Source organism: Globicephala melas, chromosome 15 (genome assembly GCF_963455315.2).
Source record: "Globicephala melas chromosome 15, mGloMel1.2, whole genome shotgun sequence".
Taxonomy (NCBI): Eukaryota; Metazoa; Chordata; class Mammalia; order Artiodactyla; family Delphinidae; genus Globicephala; species Globicephala melas.
Window position 1 is genome coordinate 57,084,397 of NC_083328.1, and position 23,552 is coordinate 57,107,948.

Here is a 23,552-nt window from a genome sequence, read left to right on the forward strand (position 1 = left end):
GCCTAGCTACCTGGAATGAGTTTTGTGTTTCTTCTTTAGGAAAAGATGTATAAACCAAAGAACAATAGAGCCCAATTTCCAGGCAGAGGATTTCATGATATCAATCCAAACATCACACTATTTAATTCCCCAATAAAACATTGGAAAAAGGACTATCAGTGCTAACACATTTACATATAAAATCTCCACCTAATAGGTAATAGAAGCCTATGTACCAATTTCTAAAACAGTTGTAAGATATATACACAATTTTGGGTATATTAACAAAACAGAATATTACAAAATATTAAAGGCAATTCTCCTGTCCACGGGGCCTCATTGCTTCTCACTTGAAGTTGGCGTAATCTGAGAATGCATCAATATATTCCTGCACCACCTTGTAGCAGAACTCATACTGTTCCTGCAGAGTGAAAGGTGGGGGAAAAGGCCAGGGTAGTTACGGAAGAGAAAAATGTACCTGCAGCTCCTGACAAACCCATTTTTTAAAAAATGGAAAATTCACAGGAGATGAATGTTTTTGGATTTCCACCTGAGCCCTGAGCTGCCTGCCAGAGTTCTGACAGCATTCCCCTCTGGGCTGAGTGCAGCTATCTTCTACAGATAGAAGTGACTAGACATGCAGATGGCACTCCTAGGCCTGCAGAGGTCAGACACGAGCTCAAGTCTGTCCACACACTCAGTGGTTACTGGTCATCTAGACTGTCAGGAGACCTGCTGAAAGGGAGCCTGAGGAGAGGAGAGGAGGTACTTCTGAGTCTTCCCCACCTTGGACCCATGGAGAAGTGAAGAGCCCCATGGAGCACCTGGGCACCCTCTTGTAGCCTTCACAGAGGCCACTTCCATCTCTTACTGGTGTGGGGCTAGGCTATGCCCCCACTGCTCTCCTGCCTCCCAAAGCTCATTCTGTTTGCCTGAGGCACCTTGAGGAAGGATGAGTCTGTGGTTACACAGTCTTCTGACTATCAGATGGGCCCCTCAAAAGAGCCTCCCCCCTGAGCTGGCTTTGGCAGAGGAGCTGCAGATGGTGTGGTGGCATGGATAAATACGCAGGGCAGCATACCAGTGTCTGGACCATGTGTGGCCTCTGCAGCCGCAGGCTCTTGACGGTCTGGAAGACATCCAAAATCCCCTCTGCTTTCACCCGTTCCAGGACTGTGCTTAGGGCACAGAAGGTCCCTGTCCGTCCTGCCCCCGCACTGTAACAAAGCAGATACACTTATCACACCTGCAATGACTCCCTGTGCCAAGAAGGCGAGTGACAATGACAATGAGCAGATAAAGGCCGAGGCTGGTGCTCCTGGGAAGGTCAGTCATCCAGTGAAACTGCTGGGAGTGGGCACAGGAGCTCACACAGCTCTGGGGAGGCGGGTGCACCCCTGCTGCCCTTCTTGTACGACCCATTCTGCTTGCTGAGGGGCTCACTCATTGGGCAGTGGTGAAGAACCTCACCCCCACCCCCAGCACTGAGGCTTCGCTGTCCACCTACAAACAAGCTGGGGTTGGGGTGGGGGTGGGGGGAATCCCCTGGCGGTCCAGTGGTTAGGACCCCGCACTACCAATGCCAAGGGCACGGGTTCGATCCCTGGTTGAGGAACTAAGATCCCACATGCTGCGTGGCGCAGCCAACAAACAAACAAAACACACAAAAAACAAAAACAGCCCTGCGGGGCCCTGGCCTGCTGCTCATTCATGTCAAGAGTTCTGGCCCCCTCTTTCCTGCCCCTCTGCACTGGTATATGGTTGCTGATGCTTTTCCATGCTGCTCATTTTCTTCCGAAATCCCAGGAATCCAGACTCTCACCTTGACACTGTCCACCTGTTCAATGTGTCATCACCAGACCCTTACTGAGTGCCTGCTGTGTGGTAGGGGCTGAGGTGGGTGGCAGTACCCCCAGACAATAAGATATGCAGTATGAGCAGGAAAAAGAGAACAGCAGTTCTAGTCAGTGTGGGAAGTGCTATTGTGAACAGGGTGGTCAGGGAATGTGAGCAGAGACCCTGAGAAGGTGAGGACAAGGCCCTTGGAAATGAGCATCTCAGGAATGACACAGGAGTGTGTCTAGGTGCTGAAGCCACTGTAGCTGCATCTGAGGGAGGGAGGGAAGTGGGCGGGATAAGGTCCGGGCCCTCAGGGAGAAGGTTAGAGCCCCGGTTCACTCCCTGCCTAGCCTGAGCAAGGAGCCCTCAGACATGTTGTACCTCGTGAGCCAGTGTCTGGATTCTGAGTAAAGGAGTGATGTGGTCTGACTGAAGTTTTAGAAGGAGCTCTCACGCTGCTGTGTTGAGAACAAACTACAGGAGGAAGGGTGGGAGCAGGGAAACCAGTGAGGCCAGTATAGTTACTGAGGAGAGGGCATGGTGGCTTGGACAGAGGGCCATGGTGGGGGGAGTGATAAACACTTGATTCTGAAATTATTTTGCAGGTAGAACAAATGTACATGTGTGAGAAAACGAATTGTTCCAGGCTTCTTATCTGAGTTAAGTGAAATACCACTTCTTGATGTGGGGAAGGCTGTGAAACAGCAGGCTTGGAAAGAAAGATAGGGAGTTCTGAAATAACCCTTTAAAACTGAAGAGGCCCAAGTGGAAATGTTGAGTAGGTAACTGGATATATAAATCTGGAGTTTAGGGGAACTGGTGATAAAGATTTGGGAGTTGGTATTAAAGCCAGGAGATTGGATGAGTTCACCTAGGAGAACGACTGTCAGTTGACAGAGGTCCAAGGACTTGGCCCTTGACCACAGATGGGGAGGAATTAGCAAAGGAGACAGAGAAGGAACAGCCAATGAGGACAAAAACCCTGGAGAGAAGCTATGCTAAAAGCATTCCACAGAGAACCAAATGACCAACTGTGTCTAATGCTGATGAAAGTCAAGGATAATGAGATTAGGAAGTGATCACTGGACTCAGCAATGTGAAGGTCACAGGCGGCCCTCACAGGGCAGTTGCAAGGGAGTATGTGGGGGGTTAACTGAAATGGGCTCAAGAGAGGCTGGGAGGAGAGGAACTGGAGAGTTAGTATGAACAAATATTTTGAGGAATTTTACAATTAAGGAAAACAGAGAAATAGAGGATAGCTGGAGGGGAACTGGAGGCAAAAGTTTTTAAAAAATATTAAAATGGGAGAAATTATAGCACATTTTTATGAAGACAGTAGGTATCCAGAAGAAAACCTGATGATGTAAGATAGTGAAGTCAGGTCCCTGAAGAGACAAAAGAGGATGGAATTGGTATCCAAGTGGAGGGTGGGTGTGGCAGACTTTAGCTTGACTCCCAAGATCCCTGCCTCCTGGTGTTCACATACTTGTGTGATTCCCCTCCCCTTGAGTGTGGGCAGGACTTGTGATGTACTTCTAACCAACAGAATGTAGCAAGGGTGATGGAGCGTATACAATTACATGTATGTGATTATGTTACGTGGATCATAATGTCTGTCTTGTAAGGAAATACTCTCTCCTTTGTTGGTTTGGAAGAAGCAAGCACCCATGCTGGGAAGGTCCACCACGTGGCAAGGAACTTCAAAATACAAAATTTCACAAGGAACTGAATGCTACCAACAACCAAGTGAGCTCAGAGTGGATCCTTCCCCAGGCAAGCCTCAGATGGGACCACAGCCCATCTGGTCAACACCTTGACTGCAGCCTTTTGAGACCCTGAAGCACAGGACTCAGCTAAGATGTGCTCAGATTCCTAACCACAAAGACTGCAAGATAAATGTGTGTTGTTTTGAGATGCTAAGTGTGTGGTAATATTATTACACAGCAATAGAGGACTAATGTAGCTGACTTCAGAGAGAGTTCAGACAACTCATCCACTGAACAGGAGGGATGCAGGGTCCACAGCACTAATGCAGGTAGATGGGGAGCTGTGGTGGTTAAGAGCAAGTGGAAATTCTCTGATTGCTTCTTTTTTCCTAGGCAAATAGAAAACATGGTCATTTCTTAAATATGAGGATGGGAGAGGTACTGGAGGTCTGAGGTTTGAGAGGAGGATGAAATGATCATCCAGGACAAAGGCTGGCAGGCTTTTCTATAAAGGGCCAAATAGTAAGTATCTTAGGTTTTGCTGGGAAGAGAGAAAGTCAAGTTACAACTGCACAACTGTGCTTCTTGTGTGCTGAGCAGCAGTGTGAGGTAGTAAGAGTAACACGAATGGTCTCAATACTGCTGCTGGAGCAGGACAGCAGCCACAGATAATATATAAGCATAGCCGTGTTCCAATAAAACCTTATGTATGAACACAAATGTAAATTTCATGTAATTTTCACGTTATGAAATATTCTTCTTTTGATTAAAAAAAATTTTTTTAATGTAAACACAAGTCTTACCTTGCAGGCCCCACAAAACCATGTGGCAGGCCAGCTCTGGCACTGGGCCCTAGTTTGCTTAGCCCTGGTCTAGAACAGTGGGAGATGCAGAAGGACTGCAGGGCAGTACTAATCGCCAACCATGAAGTCATCAGAAATGTAAAATGAGGCTTGTAACATGGTGCTTTCCTTTAGCCATATTCAGCTGCATGGTGCAGGGTAGCTAGAGAATCTGGGGTTTGTCAAGAGAGGGTGACTAAGGGAGAGAGCAGCATGGGAGATTTAAAAGTGTGGGCAAGGAAGTGTTTATTTTTGTAGTTCAAGGAATCCTTTTAATTTGCCAATCCAATGGACAAAAAGCCATGTTGTACTGTTTTCATCCCCATTTCTCATATTGCTAATAAGGATTAGCATCTTTTCATGTTTACTGTACACTTGTATTAGATGATGGACTTTGCCACTTTTTCTTCTTAAAAACATTTTTTCAAATGAGTTATTTTTGTACGGGTAACAAATTAGCATAGTTCAAATTTCAAAAAGGTCAGAAACAGTGGAAAGTCTCCTTCCTACTCTACTTCTTCATCCTTTTAGTTTCTTCCTGGGAAACAACCAACGTCATCAGGTCCTTGTGTGTCCTTCTAGAGATAATTTATGCATATACCGACATGAACATATTCTTTCCCTGTCTCCCACTGCTTTTCTCACTAAGCAATAAATCTTGAGGATTACTGAATACCAGTACATAAACAGATTTCTAATTAATTATCTGAAGCTCTGTAGTATGAGATATATCAGAGCTTACTGAACCAGTCCCCTATTAATACATGCTTAGATTATTTACCATCTTTTTTTCAATTTTTTTTGGCTGCACCGCATGGCATGCCAGATCTTAGTTCCCCAACCAGGGATTGAACCCATGCCCCCTGCAGTGGAAGCCCAGAGTCTTAACCACTGGACCGCCAAGGAAGTCCCTACCATCTTTTACTATTATAAACGGTACTTCGATTCTTGTAATTACATATTTCATTTTGACCATTTGAAGAACATTTACTAGATACATTTCTAGAAGTTCCTTTGCTCATTTTTCTATCTTCAAAACCAATTTGTAGGAATTTAAAATATATTCTTCCTTCCCTTTTAAAAGAGATTCCCTCCCCCAATTATAAAAGCAATACAAACTTAAGGTAAAATTTTTTCTAAAATGCAATCTCATACAATGTGCCCCAAACAAAATCCACCCCCTGCTCCATGGGTCCCCTTGCTATCTTCCTTCTGTCAGTGACACCAGCCATTACCCAGCCTCGAACTTAGGAGACTCCTCTTTTTCACAGCTATGTTTATAGTCTTGTTCATTTTTCTTCTAACTGTTTTCAAAATAGTTGCCCTTTTCTCTTTTCCTGTGTTTCTTAGGGAAACAGCCCTCATTCCCATGTTGCCCAACTGGTCTTCTCCACTGTCAGTCTCCCCTGCTGTTCCCCTTCTGCATCACCTCCCCTGGCCAATATCTTAACATTAGGGACTGCTGTTCCCTAGCACTTAAAGTATGAAGTTCTTATCATCTGGGCCTGTCCTGGTCATTAAACTTGATTGCCACGTGCTCGCCAACATCCCACTCTTGTCTGGCTTTCCTCACTGTCTGATACAGGCTCCCATCACACCCCTCTGCCTGCCTCCCATGCCTTTCTCTCTCTTCCCCCTGAGGGTTGGGGTGGGCATACCTGCAGTGCACGGTGATGGGGTGGTTCCCTGACTGCTGCTGCTGCTTCTGCACAGCTGCAATGATGCTGATCATGCCCTTTCCATCACTGGGGATGCCCACTTCAGGCCAGCCATGGAAGTGGAACTGCCGGATCTGCCGGCTCTTGTTCTCCTTTGGAGGAAGGAGGATCAGAGAGGTAGGTGCAACCCTGCTTTCCCTGTGAGAGAAGGCCACCCACCAGGCATCTTACCCTGGTGTTGGTGACCAGGAGGTCTCTGACGGTATAGCTCTCACATTCCTCCTCCTTCTTCAGCTCCACTGTGATGTCTCCATAGGACACCAGTCCATCAGAGGGCCAGTACTGGGCACACTTCTCCTGGGGGACAAATGGGAGAGGTGAGGGGCTCAGAATACCATGTGTGGTAAAAGCAGGGCTGCCCTGTGAGCAGACTGCTCCTTTCAACACAGCCACTTCTTACACCGACACACTTCTTCCCCAAGGTATCAAAAACTCAGAGGGTCCTTCTACTACTTAACATCAGTCCAGTTTAACTTCTGATCCTCAGCAGGACATCCATATTTAACAACTTAAGTCCACTAATCACTTAACCTTTTGTTATTATTTATAGTCTAATTTGCAACACTGACAGGGTCTGTGAAGAACTCTGACCATCAGCTCATAGCTGCATCTAACACTCAATGGCAGGGTGGAGTGAGAGGAGGAATCAGTGTCTTTGTTCCAATTCCTTTTTCTCTGCTCCTTTGAGGTGTTCCCACATTTGTAGTTACTTATGTATATCAGACTGCTAATCCAGAAAAACTGAACCCAATTACATTCTCACCCAGCCATGGTGCTTCACCAAAGCCCAGTCCACAGTATGCTTTCATTCCTTTCCTCTTTAACACTTTTTTTTAAAAAAATGTGTAACTTCTTTTTTTTCTGTTTGTTTTAATTAATTAATTTTATTTTTGGCTGCATTGGGTCTTTGTTGCAGTGCGTGGGTTTCTCTTGTTGTGGAGCATGGGCTCTAGGTGCGAAGGCTTCAGTAGTTGTGGCACGCAGGGCTCAGTAGTTGTGGCTCACTGGCTCTAGAGAACAGGCTCAGTAGTTGTGGTGCAGGGGCTTAGTTGCTCCACGGCATGTGGGATCTTCCCAGACCAGGACTTGAACCCGTGTCCGCTGCATTGGCAGGCGGATTCTTAACCACTGCGCCACCAGGGAAGTCCCTCCTCTTTAACTCTTTAATCTGCAGTGGCACCTTATAGTTGCTAGCTCTTGTGTTTTTGTCCTTATTAGTGAGCACAAGATGGTTTACTGTTGTCTCTGCTTGCACCTGGCTCAGTTCCTTCTACAGCTCCTTGTGGGCAGGGGCTGCCTCTTTTCATCTTTGTTTTCCCAGCACCTTGCACACTGCCTGCATCTGGTAGGCTCTCAGTAAGTATCTGGTAAATGAATGTGTTTAATGTCTGCAGAACAAGCCAGGGTATAAATACATAAACAAAACAAAATACGGTTATGCTGTCCTTTCTTTAGATCATTTTAGGGGAGATCTTAGATACTTCACTGTTGGCAATTTAAAGACACTCAACCGTATGGGACTTCCCTGGTGGTGCAGTGGTTAAGAATCTGCCTGCCAATGCAGGGGACACGGGTTTGAGCCCTGGTCTGGGAAGGTCCCACATGCCGCGGAGCAACTAAGCCTGTGCGCCACAACTACTGAGCCTGTGCTCTAGAGCCCGTGAGCCACAACTACTGAAGCCCGCGCGCCTAGAGCCCACGCTCCGCAACAAGAGAAGCCACCACAACGAGAAGCCCGCACACTGCAACAAAGAGTAGCCCCTGCTTGCTGCAACTAGAGAGAAAGCCCATGCGCAGAAATGAAGACCTGATGCAGCCAAAAATATAAATAAATAAATAAATAAATATACTCAACCATAAATGTACTCTATGTTCATTAGAAAAGATTTGGGGAAATTAAATACAAAAATAAAAATCACTGATAGTCTCTCAGTCCAAATAAAATCAGTATTATAAGTCCCTTTTAATGACTTTTCTTGCTTTTCATGTGTGATCATTCATTACCCCCTTTATAAATGACACTGAGCTCATTTTAAAATACGGGATTATTAAAGTGGTAGATCAAGGAAATGTCACAGACCACTGCTTTTCAATGTGTGCCCACTAGGAGCCCTGGGGATACCCTGAGGGTCAGAGCTCTGGGCCCTCTCTTCAACCAGAACAGCTTTAGAAAAATCTAATTAAGGCTCATCTTAAACAGAGACTACATTGGTTTTCAGGGTTTGGTGGGTGGAGTGAGTTTTGTTACCACAGTTCCTTCCCAACACTGCCTTTATGCAGTTTTATCAGTCAGAACTAAAGACTGGGGCTTTAAAACCATTAGAACTGCTAAGATACAAAGAGCTTTACAGCAACAGCATGTAGGAGCTAGAATCACACTATGGCAAGAAAAGGAAATATTAATGGTCCCACACTTAACAGCCTTCAGACATTTTAGATCTCCTTAGTTTAGGAAAAGAGGCATAACAGAGAAGAAAAGGGGCAGATTGCAAGGAGGACTCCCAGGGATGCAGAGTTGAACCATTAAGAGTCCCCTCTTGGCTTCCCTGGTGGTGCAGTAGTTAAGAATCCGCCTGCCAATGCAGTGGAAACGGGTTCAATCCCTGTTCCGGGAAGATCCCACATGCCGCAGAGCAACTAAGCCCGTGCGCCACAACTACTGAGCCTGTGTGCCACAACTACTGAAGCCCGTGCGTCTAGAGCCTGTGCTCCACAACAAGAGAAGCCACTGCAATGAGAAGCCCGCGCACCGCAAGAGTAGCCCTCGCTCACCACAACTAGAGAAAGCCAGCGCACAGCACAGAAGACCCAACGCAGCCAAAAATAAAAAGTAAATAGAATAAAGACAAATTAAAAAAAAAAAAAGATTCCCCTCTTTAGGGAATTCCCCAGTGGTCCAGTGGCTGGGACTCTGCACTCCTACTGCAGGGGCCATGGGTTTGATTCCTGGTCGGGAACTGAGATCCCGCAAGCCACGCGGTTTGGCAAAAAAAAAAAAAAAAAATCCCCTCTTCAAACTCTGGACAAGGAGTTGGTCAACAGTGAAAGCATGTCTGCTCTGGCTGCCTAACCAGCCAAAATGATTACCTGTGGTAGGACCAAGAAGTTAGATCAGTGCTGTTGTAGGGTACATTTCAAGGTGACACAGCTATTGTAGGGAAGCAGGTATGGTGTGCTGAGAGAAAGCAAGCCTGGTAAACTTATGGGGATAGGATTTAAGGGACTACATGAAATAAAGAGAAGCCACATAAGATGATCGCAGATGTTGGACCGACGGCAGGAAATTACCCTATTCAGCCAGGTGAAGGCTTATTTAATTTAGCCCTCTGTGTGGGCCCAACAACACAAACAGAAAAATCAGGTTGGGCTTAAATGGGACTTGACTCCTGAGGTGCCTCTCATGGCTGTGGGGAGGGATATGGCAAAAAGAGCTGTAACAGAATCCAGAGCAGGGGCCAGCAGTGGCTGTACCCACTGTCGCCCAGGGCTAAAAATGCCTTGGTATCCTGCTGAGGATGGAGACGTGAGAGCACAGAGCTGGAGACTAGGCCTGTGGGGAATGCAAGGCTGTGACAAATGTGCGACACAACCCTCAGGGAGTAGAGGCTGTGGCTCATCTCAGAATCTATGCTCCACTCTGTATGTGGAGGGCAGATGGGGATGAGGGAAAATGGAAACTAGGAGACTTAAAATAAGCAATAGAAACAGGAGAGGAAGAAGGACCCAATTCAAGTCTTGGGACTGGATATTAACAGGAAAAGGTTTCTAAATTTTGTTGTTTTTTTCTTTTTTTTTTCGGTACGCGGGCCTCTCACTGTTGTGGCCTCTCCTGTTGCGGAGCACAGGCTCCGGATGTGCAGGCTCAGCAGCCATGGCTCACGGGCGCAGCCACTCCGCGGCATGTGGGATCTTCCCAGACCGGGGCACGAACCCGTGTCCCCTGCATCGGCAGGCGGACTCTCAACCACCGCGCCACCAGGAAAGCCCTAAATTTTGAATGCATGGGTAGATTTTCCCTCAAGATGAGGAAGCCCAAAGAGGATTTTAAGACAAGGAGTGATATAATTAGATTTATATTTTCAAAAGGATCACTGGCCTCCATGTAGAGAAGTGGCTAAAAGGGGATGGGAATGGAAGCAGGCAGACTGGCTGCCAGACTACTTCAGTGATGCAGGTGAGAGATGATGGTTTGCATGCGGGTGACAGGAGTTACACTGAAGAGAAGTGGATATGCTCAGCATACATCAGGACTCAGTGACAGACTGGCTGTGGAGAGTGAGAAAAGGAGAGGAATAAAGGTAACTCCTAGACTTCTGATACGAGCATCTGGGTGGAAGGTGGTACAATTTACTGAGATGGGTAGGGTGGGATGAACCAGTATGAGGGAAAGGAGGAAACCAAATTTTATTTGGGCCATATGAAGTTTGAGATTCTTAACAGACATCCATGAGAAGATATCAAGTAGCTATGTGGATACACCGGTCCACAACTGGGAAGGTGGGGGGTAACTGGGCTAGAGACATAGATGTGAGAGTCCCTGACATATAGTATTTAAAGCCACAGAGTTGGATGAGATCCTCAAGGAATAGTGTATCAAAAGAGAACAAAAGTGGGTTAAGACCTGAGTGTTGGACACTCCAATGATTAGAGGTCATGCAGAGGAGGAGGAGGTCACAAAAGAAATAACAAAGGAGTTGCCAGGCCAGTGAGCGGGGAGGGGGTGACATCATGGAAGTCAAGGGAAGAAAATGTCTTGGGGAGGAAGAAGTGTGTGTTGACGGTTTCACACGCTGCTACAAAGGTACAAGAAAGACAAGAAAAGAGAAATAACTTTTGCATTGGGCAGACGGCGGTCACCGGTGATCTTGACTGAAGCAGTCCAAGGAGTCAAGGCTAGAAGGAACAGGATGAGAGAATGTGAGGGGAGAAAGCCAACGCTTTTTAAAGGAGTTTTGCTAGGAAGGGGTAGAGAGAAATGGGATGGCACATGGAAGGAAATGTGGGGTTAGGAGATCTTTGTTTTTTAAAGATAGGAAAGTAACAATAGGCTGATAAGAGTATAGAGGAGAGAGGGGAACTATTTACGGATGGAGGTGAGAGAAGATAATGAGAGCAGCAACATTCTTGAGAAGACAGGAGAGGAAGGGATCAGGGCACAGTGGATAGTTGGACTGAGAAATGTAGGAACACTTTTCTACTGCAACCAGAGAGAAGACAAGAGAATGGACGAATGGATACAGATTCATCCAGCCCCAGGCTGGCTGCTTGGGGGTAAGAAGATGAGAGCATTCTTGTCTGCTTTCTTGGAGAAGAATGAGATCAAAAGATAAGGTGTGAGTGTGATGGGATAGGCAAGAGGGAATGCTGAAGGTCTGAGGAAAGAGAAGGAAGGGAAGTAGGATTGGTAGGTGACACTAATTACCCATATTAGATTTGTGGTCACGAATTCAATGTGAGACCACGCAGCACCATTTTGCGTTTTCTCCCAGTAATGTTTGATACCAGATGCAGGCATATAATTGAGTTTAACAGGGTAGAGACCTTGCCATGAAAGTAAGAGACCACGAGGGAATAGTGCATGTTAAGAAGGGAGGGATTATAATCATGGCAAGTCACAAAAACTCTTAACAGAGTAAGAAGGAAGGTGGGGACATTACTGGGGTGATTGAGATTGAAAAATGGAGAAGCCAATGGCTCTAAGGACCTGATGAGGACAAAGAATTACTGGAGTAAGAAAAGAGAAGTAGTGAGGTGAAAGGACAGGAGATGGTAAACAGGGCGGGATGCCTAATGTTGATATTCCAAAGGCAGTGCAGATATGGGGGGATGACAAGGTTGTGGTTTGACCATGGAACTGGATGGCTAAGGAGGCTGAGAAGCTGAAAGACAAGAGTAGATGGATCACCCACATACATACTTTTGCTTCCAAGAATAGAAACAGAAATAGGAATCAAAAAAGGGGCAGCAAGCCAGGTGTTGGAGTCATCTGTGGGTGATCGGAGATGAGGAGTTGGTGTTCAAGTCTAGTAGAAGAATGCTTGGGAACTGGGGTTTAATCTAATATTTATATCTTCAGGTTATGGACTCTAGATATTGGTATCCCTAAAGAAGCTGAAACAGAGAAGCTTTTCAGTCTTTTCTCTTGCTGTCTTTGTTTACCCCTCTTTCCCCTAGATAGCACTAAGTTTCTTGCTATGGTCTGGGGCTGAAAACAGTGATGGTGATACAGAGCTTTGTGGGCAAGGGTCTAACAAGGGTCTATCATGTTTTATTGTCTCTCTGGAGAAGTAGAATGTGGCCTTGGGTTGAGGTGACACCATGCAGAAACTGCTAGAGCTGCTCTGCCCACTCTGATGATGATGGTGGATGCATCAAGCTGCAGCTGATGAGAGGAACTCAGGCCTTACCAAGCCTCTTGGTGCACCCCCCGGTTTAAATGGTGCAGAAAAATAAACCAGGGAGAAGAGAATTTTAGGTTTTAATTCCTTTGGAATTTTAATGTATACAGAATTTACATTTTTGGATCAGACTTTTTCTTGGAATTTAAATTGGGGGTAGGGAGTGGTGTCAGAATGTATAAATGGAGACACTCTTCATTGTCTCACTTAGGCTTACTGTGTTAATATCTCTGGGAGCTACACTTGATAAGATGAATGGGAGGTGGAACAGAAAGTAAAATTTTATCTTAGAGGCTGGTGAGGCTGGTAAAGAATGTTACTATAACCTGTTCTGTTCCACTTCAGAAGCTTCTGTTTCACTGGTCCTAAGACAGAAGCATAGGCACAGTGTTAGTAGGTAGAGGGGAATGGGCCTCATCCAACTGACTGCAGGCCTGGCCAACAGGCAGGAAAACTTGTGTGTGCGTGTCCTCTCTCTCCCCACCTCTACAGGTGAGAAATGCTTCCTGCCCTTCTGCCCTGTACTCTCACTAGGTCTACTTCAAGGATGGAAAAGCCTGACAATCTGACTAGACAGAGTCTGAGGTATTCACTGGGCTGCTTTTTATTACAGGGCAGTGGACTGAGAATGTGCTCGCCATTCCAGCTTTTTCTGCCTGCTCTTTGGACCTGCCCACCATAGATCCAGAGGGTGGAAGTGTGGAGGGAACCTCATGTAGGTCCCTGGTCTATATGTACGTTCCATCACAGCTTATCAGAGACGGTCAAGAGACATGCACCTAATTCCTGATAACAAAGTAGCTCATCCCCCAACTGGGGGTGACAAAGTGACAACTTTGTCACTCAGGTGTACGCTTCCTCCAAATCTCTCACCTCATCAGTACTGTTATTAATGATAGGTGAAGACCTATAATGTATGTCTGTTGATTAGATACATGATACAAATCCGAGAAGAACAACTAATGAGTTAAACGATTAAATCTGAAAAAAATCTTGACATAACAGTACATCAGGGTGAGCAAATATCAAGGCTGTATCAAGGTTAAAATAAACAAACTGCCCAAGTACAGAATGGGAAAGATGTGGCTTGGAAAAACCAATGTAAAAAACGTATTTAATTCTTCCTCTCCCCCCTTCCCCCAGTCCAGTCCACCCCACCTCTGCACCATCTCTTGGGGCAGATCCCTTCTCACCACCCCTGCTGAGTCCAGGCCACCAGCATTACTGCTGCAGTTTCCTCTCTGCTTCTGGCTTGCCTGCTCATTTCTAATCTGTCCTCCTCACCATAGCCAGATGGATTTTAAAAAAACTACAAATCTGATATTGTCAAGAGTTCTTCAACTGCTTTACAAAATTCAAACTCTTCACTATGGCTTAGAAGGACCTTTTCCCCTGGGCCCTTGCTAGCCTCTCCCGCTCTTTCTCTCGATTCTGACCCCTGTTAAGCTGCGCACCAGGCATCATGAAGCACCCATTTACTACACTGTGCACCACAGCAGAAAGAGTCTGAAGATAATAAGCACTATCTGAACACAGACTGAGCCACAAGTAATACTGAGAGGGGTGGGGTGGGAGGTGGGCAGAGAAAGAGTGACCGCTGAGATTTAAAATGCTCAGTAGAGGCTGCAAGGTTCTGATCCAGAAATAGTGTTAAGAGATTTCCTACACTGAATGGGAGCTGGCCTAGGGGGCCTCTAAGGTCCCTTTATATTCTGAGTACGCTGACAATTCTCAACGGCTTTTTTCTTTAGAAGATTTCCTTGTTATTGAATGTTAACAAAAGTTATTTCTCAAATTCTATTGTTTTCTTTTGTTTAGTCAGCAAAGAAGTGACCCATCTTCCCACCAGTCTTCTAGTTAATTTCTCTGGCTTGGAAGGCACTCTCTCCTTAGAGACACTCACACAAGCTCCATGTCGGAGCCTCAGTCTGGCCCTGTATCCCTCCTCTCACTAGTTCTGCCCTGCCCGTGGAGGTGGGGTGCAGAGGGTGTGCACAAAGCTACGCTTGGGGAGACCGTATTCAGGAGAGAAATGAGAGGGTGTGAACTGTCTGGGAACCGAATGGAGGCTCTGACCAGTCCTGAGAGAAGCTGACTATTCAGATACCAAGCAGCTGGGCAATGGCTCTTTGATTAGTTTAAGTCAAAGAAAAAGTCCAAATACCCTCTTAGCACCACCCCCGCACCCCCGCTTTTTTTCATGTGTCTCTTGTCTCCTACAGCCCAGGACCTTTCTGAGCTCACCTGGCCTCTCTCCTCCAGTTCTGTTAGCATCACGATAGAGCAGGATTTCCACTCCCAGATCATTCGCCAGAAGTCCTCAATTGTGTGGAGAAGAGGGCCCTGGCTGGCGATGTAGGAGTCCTTCTGCCGGTAGCCCTATACAATCCAGGTCAATGGCAGGAGTGAAATGGTTTGATCAGGGAGGGGCTAGTGGAGAAGACAGGCCACTGGGATGGGACAGGGGCTGCCTGGAGACAAACACATCCCAGGCAGAGCTCCCCTCTGGCCAAGGACCAAACCCTGGCTGGCATGCTGGTCTCTTTGTAAGAAGATGAGGGAAGTGGGGGCTGGGGCTAGGATGGAGACAGCAGGAATGGGAAGGACCAGAGGTTAGTGTTTTTAGCCTTTGGTCTGTGCTGTGAACTTTCCCTTCCAAACTGGGGCCCTGACAGACCTAGTGTACAGGAAGGGTATCAGTTCTGTATTTGATGACTGACTCAAAGACCACCCTTCCAAGCATTGGGAGGGGAGCACTGCAAGGCCCAGCTGAATCTCCATGGAGTGTTGGGAGCTCCGGGGACACAGCCACCACTTACATCAATGAAGGATGCGTTCACGTAGTCTGTGTTCTCCTCACCCCTCTTAACTGGAATGATCACTCTGTTGAATTCATCTGCAAGAAGGACAGCAGCCTGTGGCTCCCCAGCATCACCTGTCGTCTTCTCCCTCTCTTTCCATCTATCCCCCCCAACCTCAGCTCTGAGAAGATATAATTCCAGCTGGGCAACAACATGCCTGTTCCTAGCCCAGGAGGCAGAAAACCTTTGGGCTTCATGCTCTTTCCAGAAGCCACTGAAGAACTGGGAACAATAAGAGACAATGCCATAATTCTTGTCTCCAAGCTGATCATTAACTAGTACCCAAGAAGTTCAAAGGGTGAAGGGAAAGGGGGATGGGGCATTAAGGCTTTGGGTGGGGAAAGGGCTCTTACATGGAATGATCTGTAAAACCCGGTTCTTCTTCATGTTGGCTGGAAGGTTTCCGGTCCGCATCTTGTCATTCTGGATTTTGATTGATGTTAATTTCTGAATTGGGAAGGGGAGGGGAAGCATTACTGATCTCAGTAACTGGACTTGACAAGATTATGTCTGTCACTGGACCTGCATCCAGGGCACACTGGCATACTGCTCTTTTCAGCAGAGCCCTGACCTCCAACATTTTCACATGTTCTTATCAGAACACTGTTTTTCTGTCTTTAATAAGCCAAGAGTGTTTGGGAAACACTGTTTTCCCGGTTCCTGTGATTCCCTTAGACTGAAATTTTATGATCCTGGAACAAGTAATCTACTCTTATAGGAGACAATGTGCCCTTTCTCCCTCTCTCCCTGCTGTTCTACTCCCAGAGGCTGTCTTAGATTCTTTAGAAAACCTTATTCAAATATATATGCTCCCTTCTCCTTATTCCAAGGTTCCTTCTTGATTTTTGCTACTCAAAGTGTAGCCCATAAACCAGCATCAGCCTCGTCTTGTTATATATGCAGAATCTCAGGCCCCAACTCAGACCAGCTGAAACAGAACCTGCATCATAATAGGATCCCGAGGTAATTCATGTGTACATTATAGCTTCAGGAGTGCTTTAAGGCAGCTGGTCTTCCCCATCCCAATCCAGAATCTCTTGCTTCTGGGAGCACTTTTATTGATGAGAGTGTGACATGTCCCTTAGGTGAGTTGAGAACCACTGTCTAATGGCATACAGCAGGGGTCAGCAATCTACGGTCCATGAGCCAATCTGGTCTGCTGATTGCAAATGAGGTTTTACGGAAACACTGCCATGCTCATTTGCTTATGGGGTGTTTATGGCTGCTTTTGTGCTATAACAGCAGTGCTAAGTAGTTGCAAATAGAGACCCTATGGCATGCAAAGCCAAAAATATTTACTTTGCAGAGAATGTTTGCTCTTGCTGTACATTATAATTACCTGGGAGGGCGAGCTGGGGGACTTAAAAAAAATACCATTGCCTGTTTTTGTTTTTTTTCCCCCCTAAACACAACCCAAGTGACTCTAACATGCAGGATGGGTTGAGAATGACTAGGGTACGAGTAAAGGGCCAGAGACCCACCTCCTTAACCACCCACATGCTTTGCAAGGGGATTAACCATTTGTTGGTAAATCCACAAGGAGTCAAGCATCCTGTATTCTGTAGGTCACATAGATCCTTCATCCTGAAAGAGCTCAGCTCCAACTTACCTTAAACTCCTCCTCTAATCCATTGTTGCTGGACCCTGGGATTTTGTTGTAAATTTTCTGCAGATGTGTTTCTAGAGAGGTGACTTCCAGTTCTGTATCTCCATAGAGATAATGCTCCAGAAGGGCTTGGTATATGAAGACGTACTGCATCTGAAATGCAGATGATGCCCGAGTTCCCAGTTATACACATGGTCCTGGTGGTGCCAGAGCACTCCCTCCCACTCCCATTTCACTTCAGTCCACTTCTTCAATCCTAGCAGAGATAAAATGATTCACTCTTGTCCCAATTCAGGGAGGCAGGACTCAAAAGGCATGAGTCCCTCTGGGGGTGCTTAAACTTGGGAGGGAGGGTCCTATTCTGGTACCCTCCTGGAGAGAAGGACAATTCCAACTCCTGCTCATTCAGAGAGCACAGACTACATAGACTGAGGGGTTGTCAAATTCTGGTGACACACAAAACCTGTGCCAGCCCCCCTCCCCTCCCAGTGCTGTGCCCTTTGAACTCCATGCCCTAACCACAGAGCTGATCTCACTGCTGCTCCTGGACCTGGCTAAGCTGCATCACAACTCTGTGGCAATGGCTCCCTTGGCTGCCCACATACCTACTTCCCTCAGGACCTGTTCCATATCCTTACAGTCTAGTGCAAATGACATCTGCCCCACCTTCCAGATTCCCCTAGGCACAGCCTCCTCTGTGCTCCATAGTTCTTTTAATACGTAATTTATAAGCGCCCTTCATCACACTGTATGATGACCATTTACAATAACCTGGGAGGCTGAGTAATCCATGAGGCTGTTTTGGTCCTGGAATGTTTTGGTCCTGGAATGCCCCCTACCCACAAACCACTCACATCTGTTTGCACCATCTGGCAGCGCTGTGCCCGGATCCGGCTTACAAAGCCATAAACGTCCACCTTCCGCTCTGTATGCATCATGTCCAGCATGGCATCAATGACGACAAAGGTTCCTGTACGCCCTACACCCGCACTGTAGCCAGAGAGCAGGAGTATTACTGGGATGGCTAGCATGTCTTGTGGGAACACCCAGGGAGGGGGCAGCACAGGGTAGGGCTCTTTCTTCAAGGCTTTAAATTCTAATTCTGTATGGGGTAGAGCTAATTCTGTATGGACTCTCACGGAGCCAACAACTCCACTGTACCCTGAACTCCCTACCTCTAGTTATCAGGACCAGAGAACCCTGACACTTAGAATGGTCTGAAGATTCCAAGTACACAAGGCAGCACTCAACCTAGCTTCTTGGCTTCATAGCAGTGGTCACCCCACCCCCAATCTTGGAGGATTGCCCTTCCCTCTTTCCTCAAGTGCTTTCCCACCCAGCACCTAGTTTTCTTGAGGAGTCTCTCTGGATGCTGCCCTGGCGCCCCAAGAGCTCATCTGCTCTGTGCCAGCCTCCTCAGCCAGGGCCCCTGTGCCTTCCCTGCTCTCAGCATGGGAGCAGAATGTGACATGAGTGGGGAGCCAAGGGTCAGGCCACACTGACCTGCAGTGTACCACAATGGCCCCTGCATACTGCGGGTTACAGGCCTTCACCTTCTTGAGGAACTTGAGCATACCAATCGGGGTGAAAGGCACCCCAAAGTCTGGCCAGCTGGTAAAGTGGAACTGAGTGATGAGGCGCTGTGGCTTTCTGTTGGTCACGTCGCCCACCTGTGAATTGAAGAGATCCCTGTGTGTTGGCCCTGATACCCTGGGGTAGGGCAGCACCAGGGGAAGGAGGGTGAGGCTTAGGGGCCAGGGCCAGCTGTGGCTATCACTGACAATGGGAAAGTGAGAGGATTAAACTTCCCAAGCAAGTTTTAACCATGGACAGAGAACCTTCCCAGAAACCCCATGGGGTAGGCAGGCTGTTACTATTACTCACAGCCTACAGATGTGAAATGTGAAACTCAGAAAAGTTAAATGACCTGGTCTAGGTCCCAGGATTAGTAAAAGGCAAGGTCAGAACTAAAATGCAGGTCTCCTGAGTCTTGGTAAGCCCTCTTTTCATAGCACCACAGTGCCCTCAGCTAAAGGCAACCTTTGCTCAAGCCTCCAGGGTCACCCTGGAGGGTCAGGAGCAGGGCCCACCACATCCTTGATGTCAGGAGCCTTTGGGGTAAGAAAGGAGAGGTAAGTCAAGTACCAGAAGATACTGGTGCAATACCTCCTGATGCACTTGGTTCATACCTAAGATGACCAAACTCCATCTCAGTAATACTTTTTCTCCCAGCCATGAAGTCATGAAAATGTTCCCCCCTTAGCTTTGATGGAAAGAAAAAAACAAGAAAAAAAAAAAAAGAAAAATCCCCTGGGAGCCCAGAACTCTGATTTCAGAGTTCGAACATTTTGCACACTCAGCAATTCCTGACCACTCTGAGTAAGACGGGGATGACTCGGCCTGTTCTGCCCTCTTAATGGTCAGCAGATTCTAAATGAGAACCAAGAAAGGAGGTAGGAGACAGTACCTGTTGAATGCAGAACTTCCGCACTGTGTAGTCCACCAGTACGGTCACATCCTCTACTGACACACGGATATTCCCATAGGTCCAGCAGCCTTGGTCTGGCCAGTACTGGGCGCACTTACACTGGAAAGAAACAGACATGCACCCCCCTGACCTGAGACCTCCCGCCCACAACAGGTGCAAAGGGCCCTAAAGAAAAGGACCACAAAAGCCCAGACTAAAATCCTCAGAAAGCCCTATGGCCTCTTCTCTCACCTCAGTCAGCTACAGACTTATTTAACTGTTCCTTTTTTTTTGCCATGCCATGCGGCTTGCAGGATCTCAGCTCCCTGACCAGAGACTGAACCCAGGCCGCAGCAGTGCCCAGAATCCTAACCACCAGGCCACCAAGGAACTCCCTAACTGTTCTTTTTTTAAGTTCCTCAGCTTCTATCCTGTTTAGCACAATCTCTTAACTTATGCAGAGCCCCAGCAGCCCTATACTTCTCACTCTTTCCCACCTCTAGTCTCTCAGTTCAGGGCAAATCGGAAGCCATTTTACCTACAAAATCTGTACTTCCACAATATCCTAGGTCATGCTCTAGGGGTAAGTCTGTCTGATCCCCTGGAATGAGCAACCTGCTATGAGGGAGTTCACCAGGGTGGATTGATGCAGACTGTAAAACCTGCCACGAGAGGCCCAAGGCCTTCTCTGGTTGACTAGGCCTTGGACAGCTCCCAAGAGCCAGAGGTAGGGTTGGAGAAAAAGAACCTAAAGCCCAGCCCTAAAGCTATCCCTCCTAAGCCAATCAATACATCCAACAGCCCAGTGTGGGTATCAGTTTGACTCTAGGGCCATCCTGGAGAGAGACTATCCCGAATTGGGATTCCTCTCTGGGGCCTGATCCAGGACTCAGGACTGGTGTTGGCTGTGGCCCAGTGATGGAGCTGACCAGGCATGGACTTGGCAGTCACAGAAAGAAAAGAACCAGTCAGAAGGCTGCCTGAAGGATCAGTTCAGGGGCTCACATTTCCTTGTGCCCTGCAGGGTCTCAGTTCATACGGCTCCCTCTGCTATCTCAGGAGGAGGAACAAAACAAAAACAAAAACAAAAAAACCAGGGGAGTGAGGGACTAGAGAAGCCAGGGGAGAAAAGCCCCACTGTGACTTTTCCTTGTCTAATGGCCCAAGTCTTTCTTCCATGATGTTTTGGATCTTAGGTGAGCTGTTTGGTCACCAACACAGGGTGTGCCCTAGGTATACCTCTGAGTTCATCGGAGGCTTCCAGGCCACAGGAAAGTGTAGTAGGCACATTGGCCTGGGTCCTGTCTGGATGAATGACAGGCACAGAAGCCACAAAGGGTGGAAAGCCTAGGCTCAAACACAGAACTCCAGCAAAGCAGTCCCTCTGTTGGTCATGCCTGTATCAGGGGCCATTCTATCTAATTTCTCCACTCACCTCCTTTCTCTCCTTCAGATTGGTCACCATGACAATGGTGGCTGTGTTTTGTTCCCAGATCATCCTCCAGAAATCATTCACCGTTTCTTCTTTTGGTCCTATAGTAGCAAAGATGAGAACACACACCAAGAGGAAGAAAGATGCTGGGAAACTGGGAACGTTCATTCCTGACTTTTGGAAGCCTGTGCCCACATGCCCCCAGCTAAATATATCATCCATCTACCCATCCACCTACCTACTAACTGAACATTTCCTGTGTATCCACCATGTATGTGCCAGGCACTTCACTAGGGAGTGAAGTGGGGATGTGAGGTTCTTAAAATAAAAAGAGAACACATGAACAATGTTTCCCAAGGATGCTATAGTTGAGGATTAGAAATCACGACCCCTACAGAATACCTATGTTATGGGCGAGATAGTGAGCTATGTGCTTTATATCTCATTTACTCCTTCTTACCATGCTCTGAGGTGGGTGTCATTAACCAGAGAGGTTGGGTAAATTGCTTAGGCTGAAATTTAAAATTTACATCCCACACAGCCTTTTCCAGAAAGTCACTAGAAGGGCACAAAGAATAAGAAAAAAGTGGGATCTAACACAGGAGAGAGACTAACAGAATTTCCAGGGTGTTGGTAAAGGGAAGGCTCAGGATAATTTCTCTGCCAGAGGCTAGATCAATCCAGAATGGAACTGAAGGAAAAAGGTTCTAGAAGGACCCCAAGATAAAAAATTAAACTAAAAAAATTAAACCTCATGTATCTGAGGGTACTGAGAGGAAATATATACTTCTAGCAAAGAGTTTAAAAGAAAAAAAATCAGTGCTAGGTATATAAAGAACTAAGTGAATAAGGAAAAAAGGCAATTATTAACTCTTGGGAAAGAGGGAAACCAAAAACTGTACCAAAAAATTATATAATATTATGTGCTTAAGCTGTGAATAATATTGGCATAGTAATAAGAATGTAAATAACAAGTATTATCTTCACCACAAATTGTGATTTAACTCCACTAGGAGAATGGGGAAAAGGGACATGTCTGTCTGAGTGTGAGGTAGTTTGTAAGAGGATTAAATAAGTTATCTATAATAAGAAAAAGTCAACAGATAAAAATGGCTGCTTTAGACTAAAAAAGTTTAGACGAAAGGGGGGAGAACTTTGTTTTTATAGACCTTGTAATACCTTTTGACTTTCTTAAAATTTGTATTCCCTTTGGTAAAAAGAAAAATATTAAAAAGAAAAACAAATAATGACAGAAGTGGACACATAGCGGAAAGATGTACAGAGGTGGAATTATTTCACTGCCTGGCAAGGTCAGGAAATATCTCCTGGAGGAGATGACATTTGAGCCATATGTTAGGACAGATAAAGTAGATGGGAGTCTAGAAAGGAGGCATAGGGAGAAGAGGTACTCCAGGCAGAGGTGCAGGGGGCTAGCAGCAAGTAAGAGCATGAGACATCCAGGGACTGTAAGGAGTTCAGTGAGGTCACTGTGTAGGGTGTGTAGAAGGTAGAAGATGAAGCTAGAAAGATAGGTGAGGTACCAGGATCTAAAGGGATGGAGGCCAGGCTAAGGAAGGCTTGTTTTACAGATAATGAAAAATCATTCTAGGATTTTCATGAGAGGCTGACAAAAATTTTGCATTAAGAAAGGCCATTCTGGTGGAAGGAATCCAAGGAGCAAAGCTAGGATCCAGAGGGATCAGTCAGTAGGCTGCTGCAACAGAGCTGGAAGAAGAGATGAGAGTAAGGAAGTGTGTCAGAGAAGGCAGATTTTGGAGAGAGAAACAAGAGGACTAGTCATATGTAAAGCAAGGGACAGGTAGGAGATCTGGATGACCCCAAATCTGGTTTGGTTGATTAGGTAGATTACATTCCAGTCACCATGAATATAGATTACATTCCAGTCTCTTAAGAACAGAGGAGAAAAAGCAGCTTTGGGGCGAGGAAGAGTCACGTTTCAGTTCCTGATGTTGAATCTAGAGTCTGTGGGGGTATTCAAGCGGAAGAGAACAAAAAAATGTGGCTCTGGAGCTCAAGAGAGGCAGCAGCCAGTCAAACAGAGGTGGGTATTAGATGAGGTCTCTCAAAGAGGATACAGAGGGGGAGGAGCAAAGAAGGGGTCAAACACAGAACGCTGGGGATCTTCAAGCATTATTCAAGTTCAGACAGAACAAAAAGCCCAGGAGGCAGAAGGATGGACAGAAATGTGCCATGAAAGACAAGAATGGAGTTTCAAGGGAAGTAGTCATCCACAGTATTGAAGAGAAACTGTACTTAAGGGGCAGAAAGAAGAATAAGAGCTAGAGAAACAATATTTTGAAAAGTGAGAAAAATCAAGAGAACTGAATGGCAGGAAATAACAGGAGGGTTTCAAGGAGTGTGAAGTACTGTGGAGAAGTTCAAGAGGGAGGGAGTCTGAGAAAAGGCTAACAGGGAAATCAAAGGTGAACCTAATTTAAGAACTATTTTAGCATCAACAAGGCCCCATGACAAACAAAGAGAGGATGAGATTATATGTGGTTGTTGGTGCCAAAATCATCACTGAGTAGGTGGTAGCTGAGGTGGGCCTTGAAGGGTGGACCTGAACTGACAGATGGCTACAGAGGGAGGGAAAGTGGGGTCCAGTTAGGCAAGGGCCAGGTCCTGATGGGAGACTACAAGGGCAAGGAAGATCTAAGACTTCTGACCACCTCTGCCTCATGTT

At 46.5% G+C, this 23,552-nt stretch overlaps 1 protein-coding gene across 4 annotated transcripts in view; it reads right to left on the reverse strand.

Moving 5' to 3' along the window:
• Positions 1-98: 98 nt before the first annotated feature.
• PTPRA (protein tyrosine phosphatase receptor type A) overlaps positions 99-23,552 on the reverse strand; it is a 183,725-nt gene continuing 160,271 nt past the window's right edge. For all 4 annotated transcript variants that reach the window (XM_030847501.3, XM_030847499.3, XM_030847503.3 and 1 more), the window contains 12 exons: positions 20,852-20,949; positions 19,417-19,536; positions 18,453-18,619; positions 17,804-17,939; positions 16,953-17,102; positions 15,697-15,790; positions 15,302-15,378; positions 14,727-14,861; positions 6,256-6,381; positions 6,025-6,176; positions 1,061-1,196; positions 99-400 (listed from right to left, as the gene is read on the reverse strand). In XM_030847501.3, the coding sequence (XP_030703361.1) occupies positions 326-400; positions 1,061-1,196; positions 6,025-6,176; positions 6,256-6,381; positions 14,727-14,861; positions 15,302-15,378; positions 15,697-15,790; positions 16,953-17,102; positions 17,804-17,939; positions 18,453-18,619; positions 19,417-19,536; positions 20,852-20,949 (1,466 nt within the window). In that variant the 3' untranslated portion in view covers positions 99-325. The remainder of the gene's footprint in view (positions 401-1,060; positions 1,197-6,024; positions 6,177-6,255; positions 6,382-14,726; positions 14,862-15,301; positions 15,379-15,696; positions 15,791-16,952; positions 17,103-17,803; positions 17,940-18,452; positions 18,620-19,416; positions 19,537-20,851; positions 20,950-23,552) is intronic.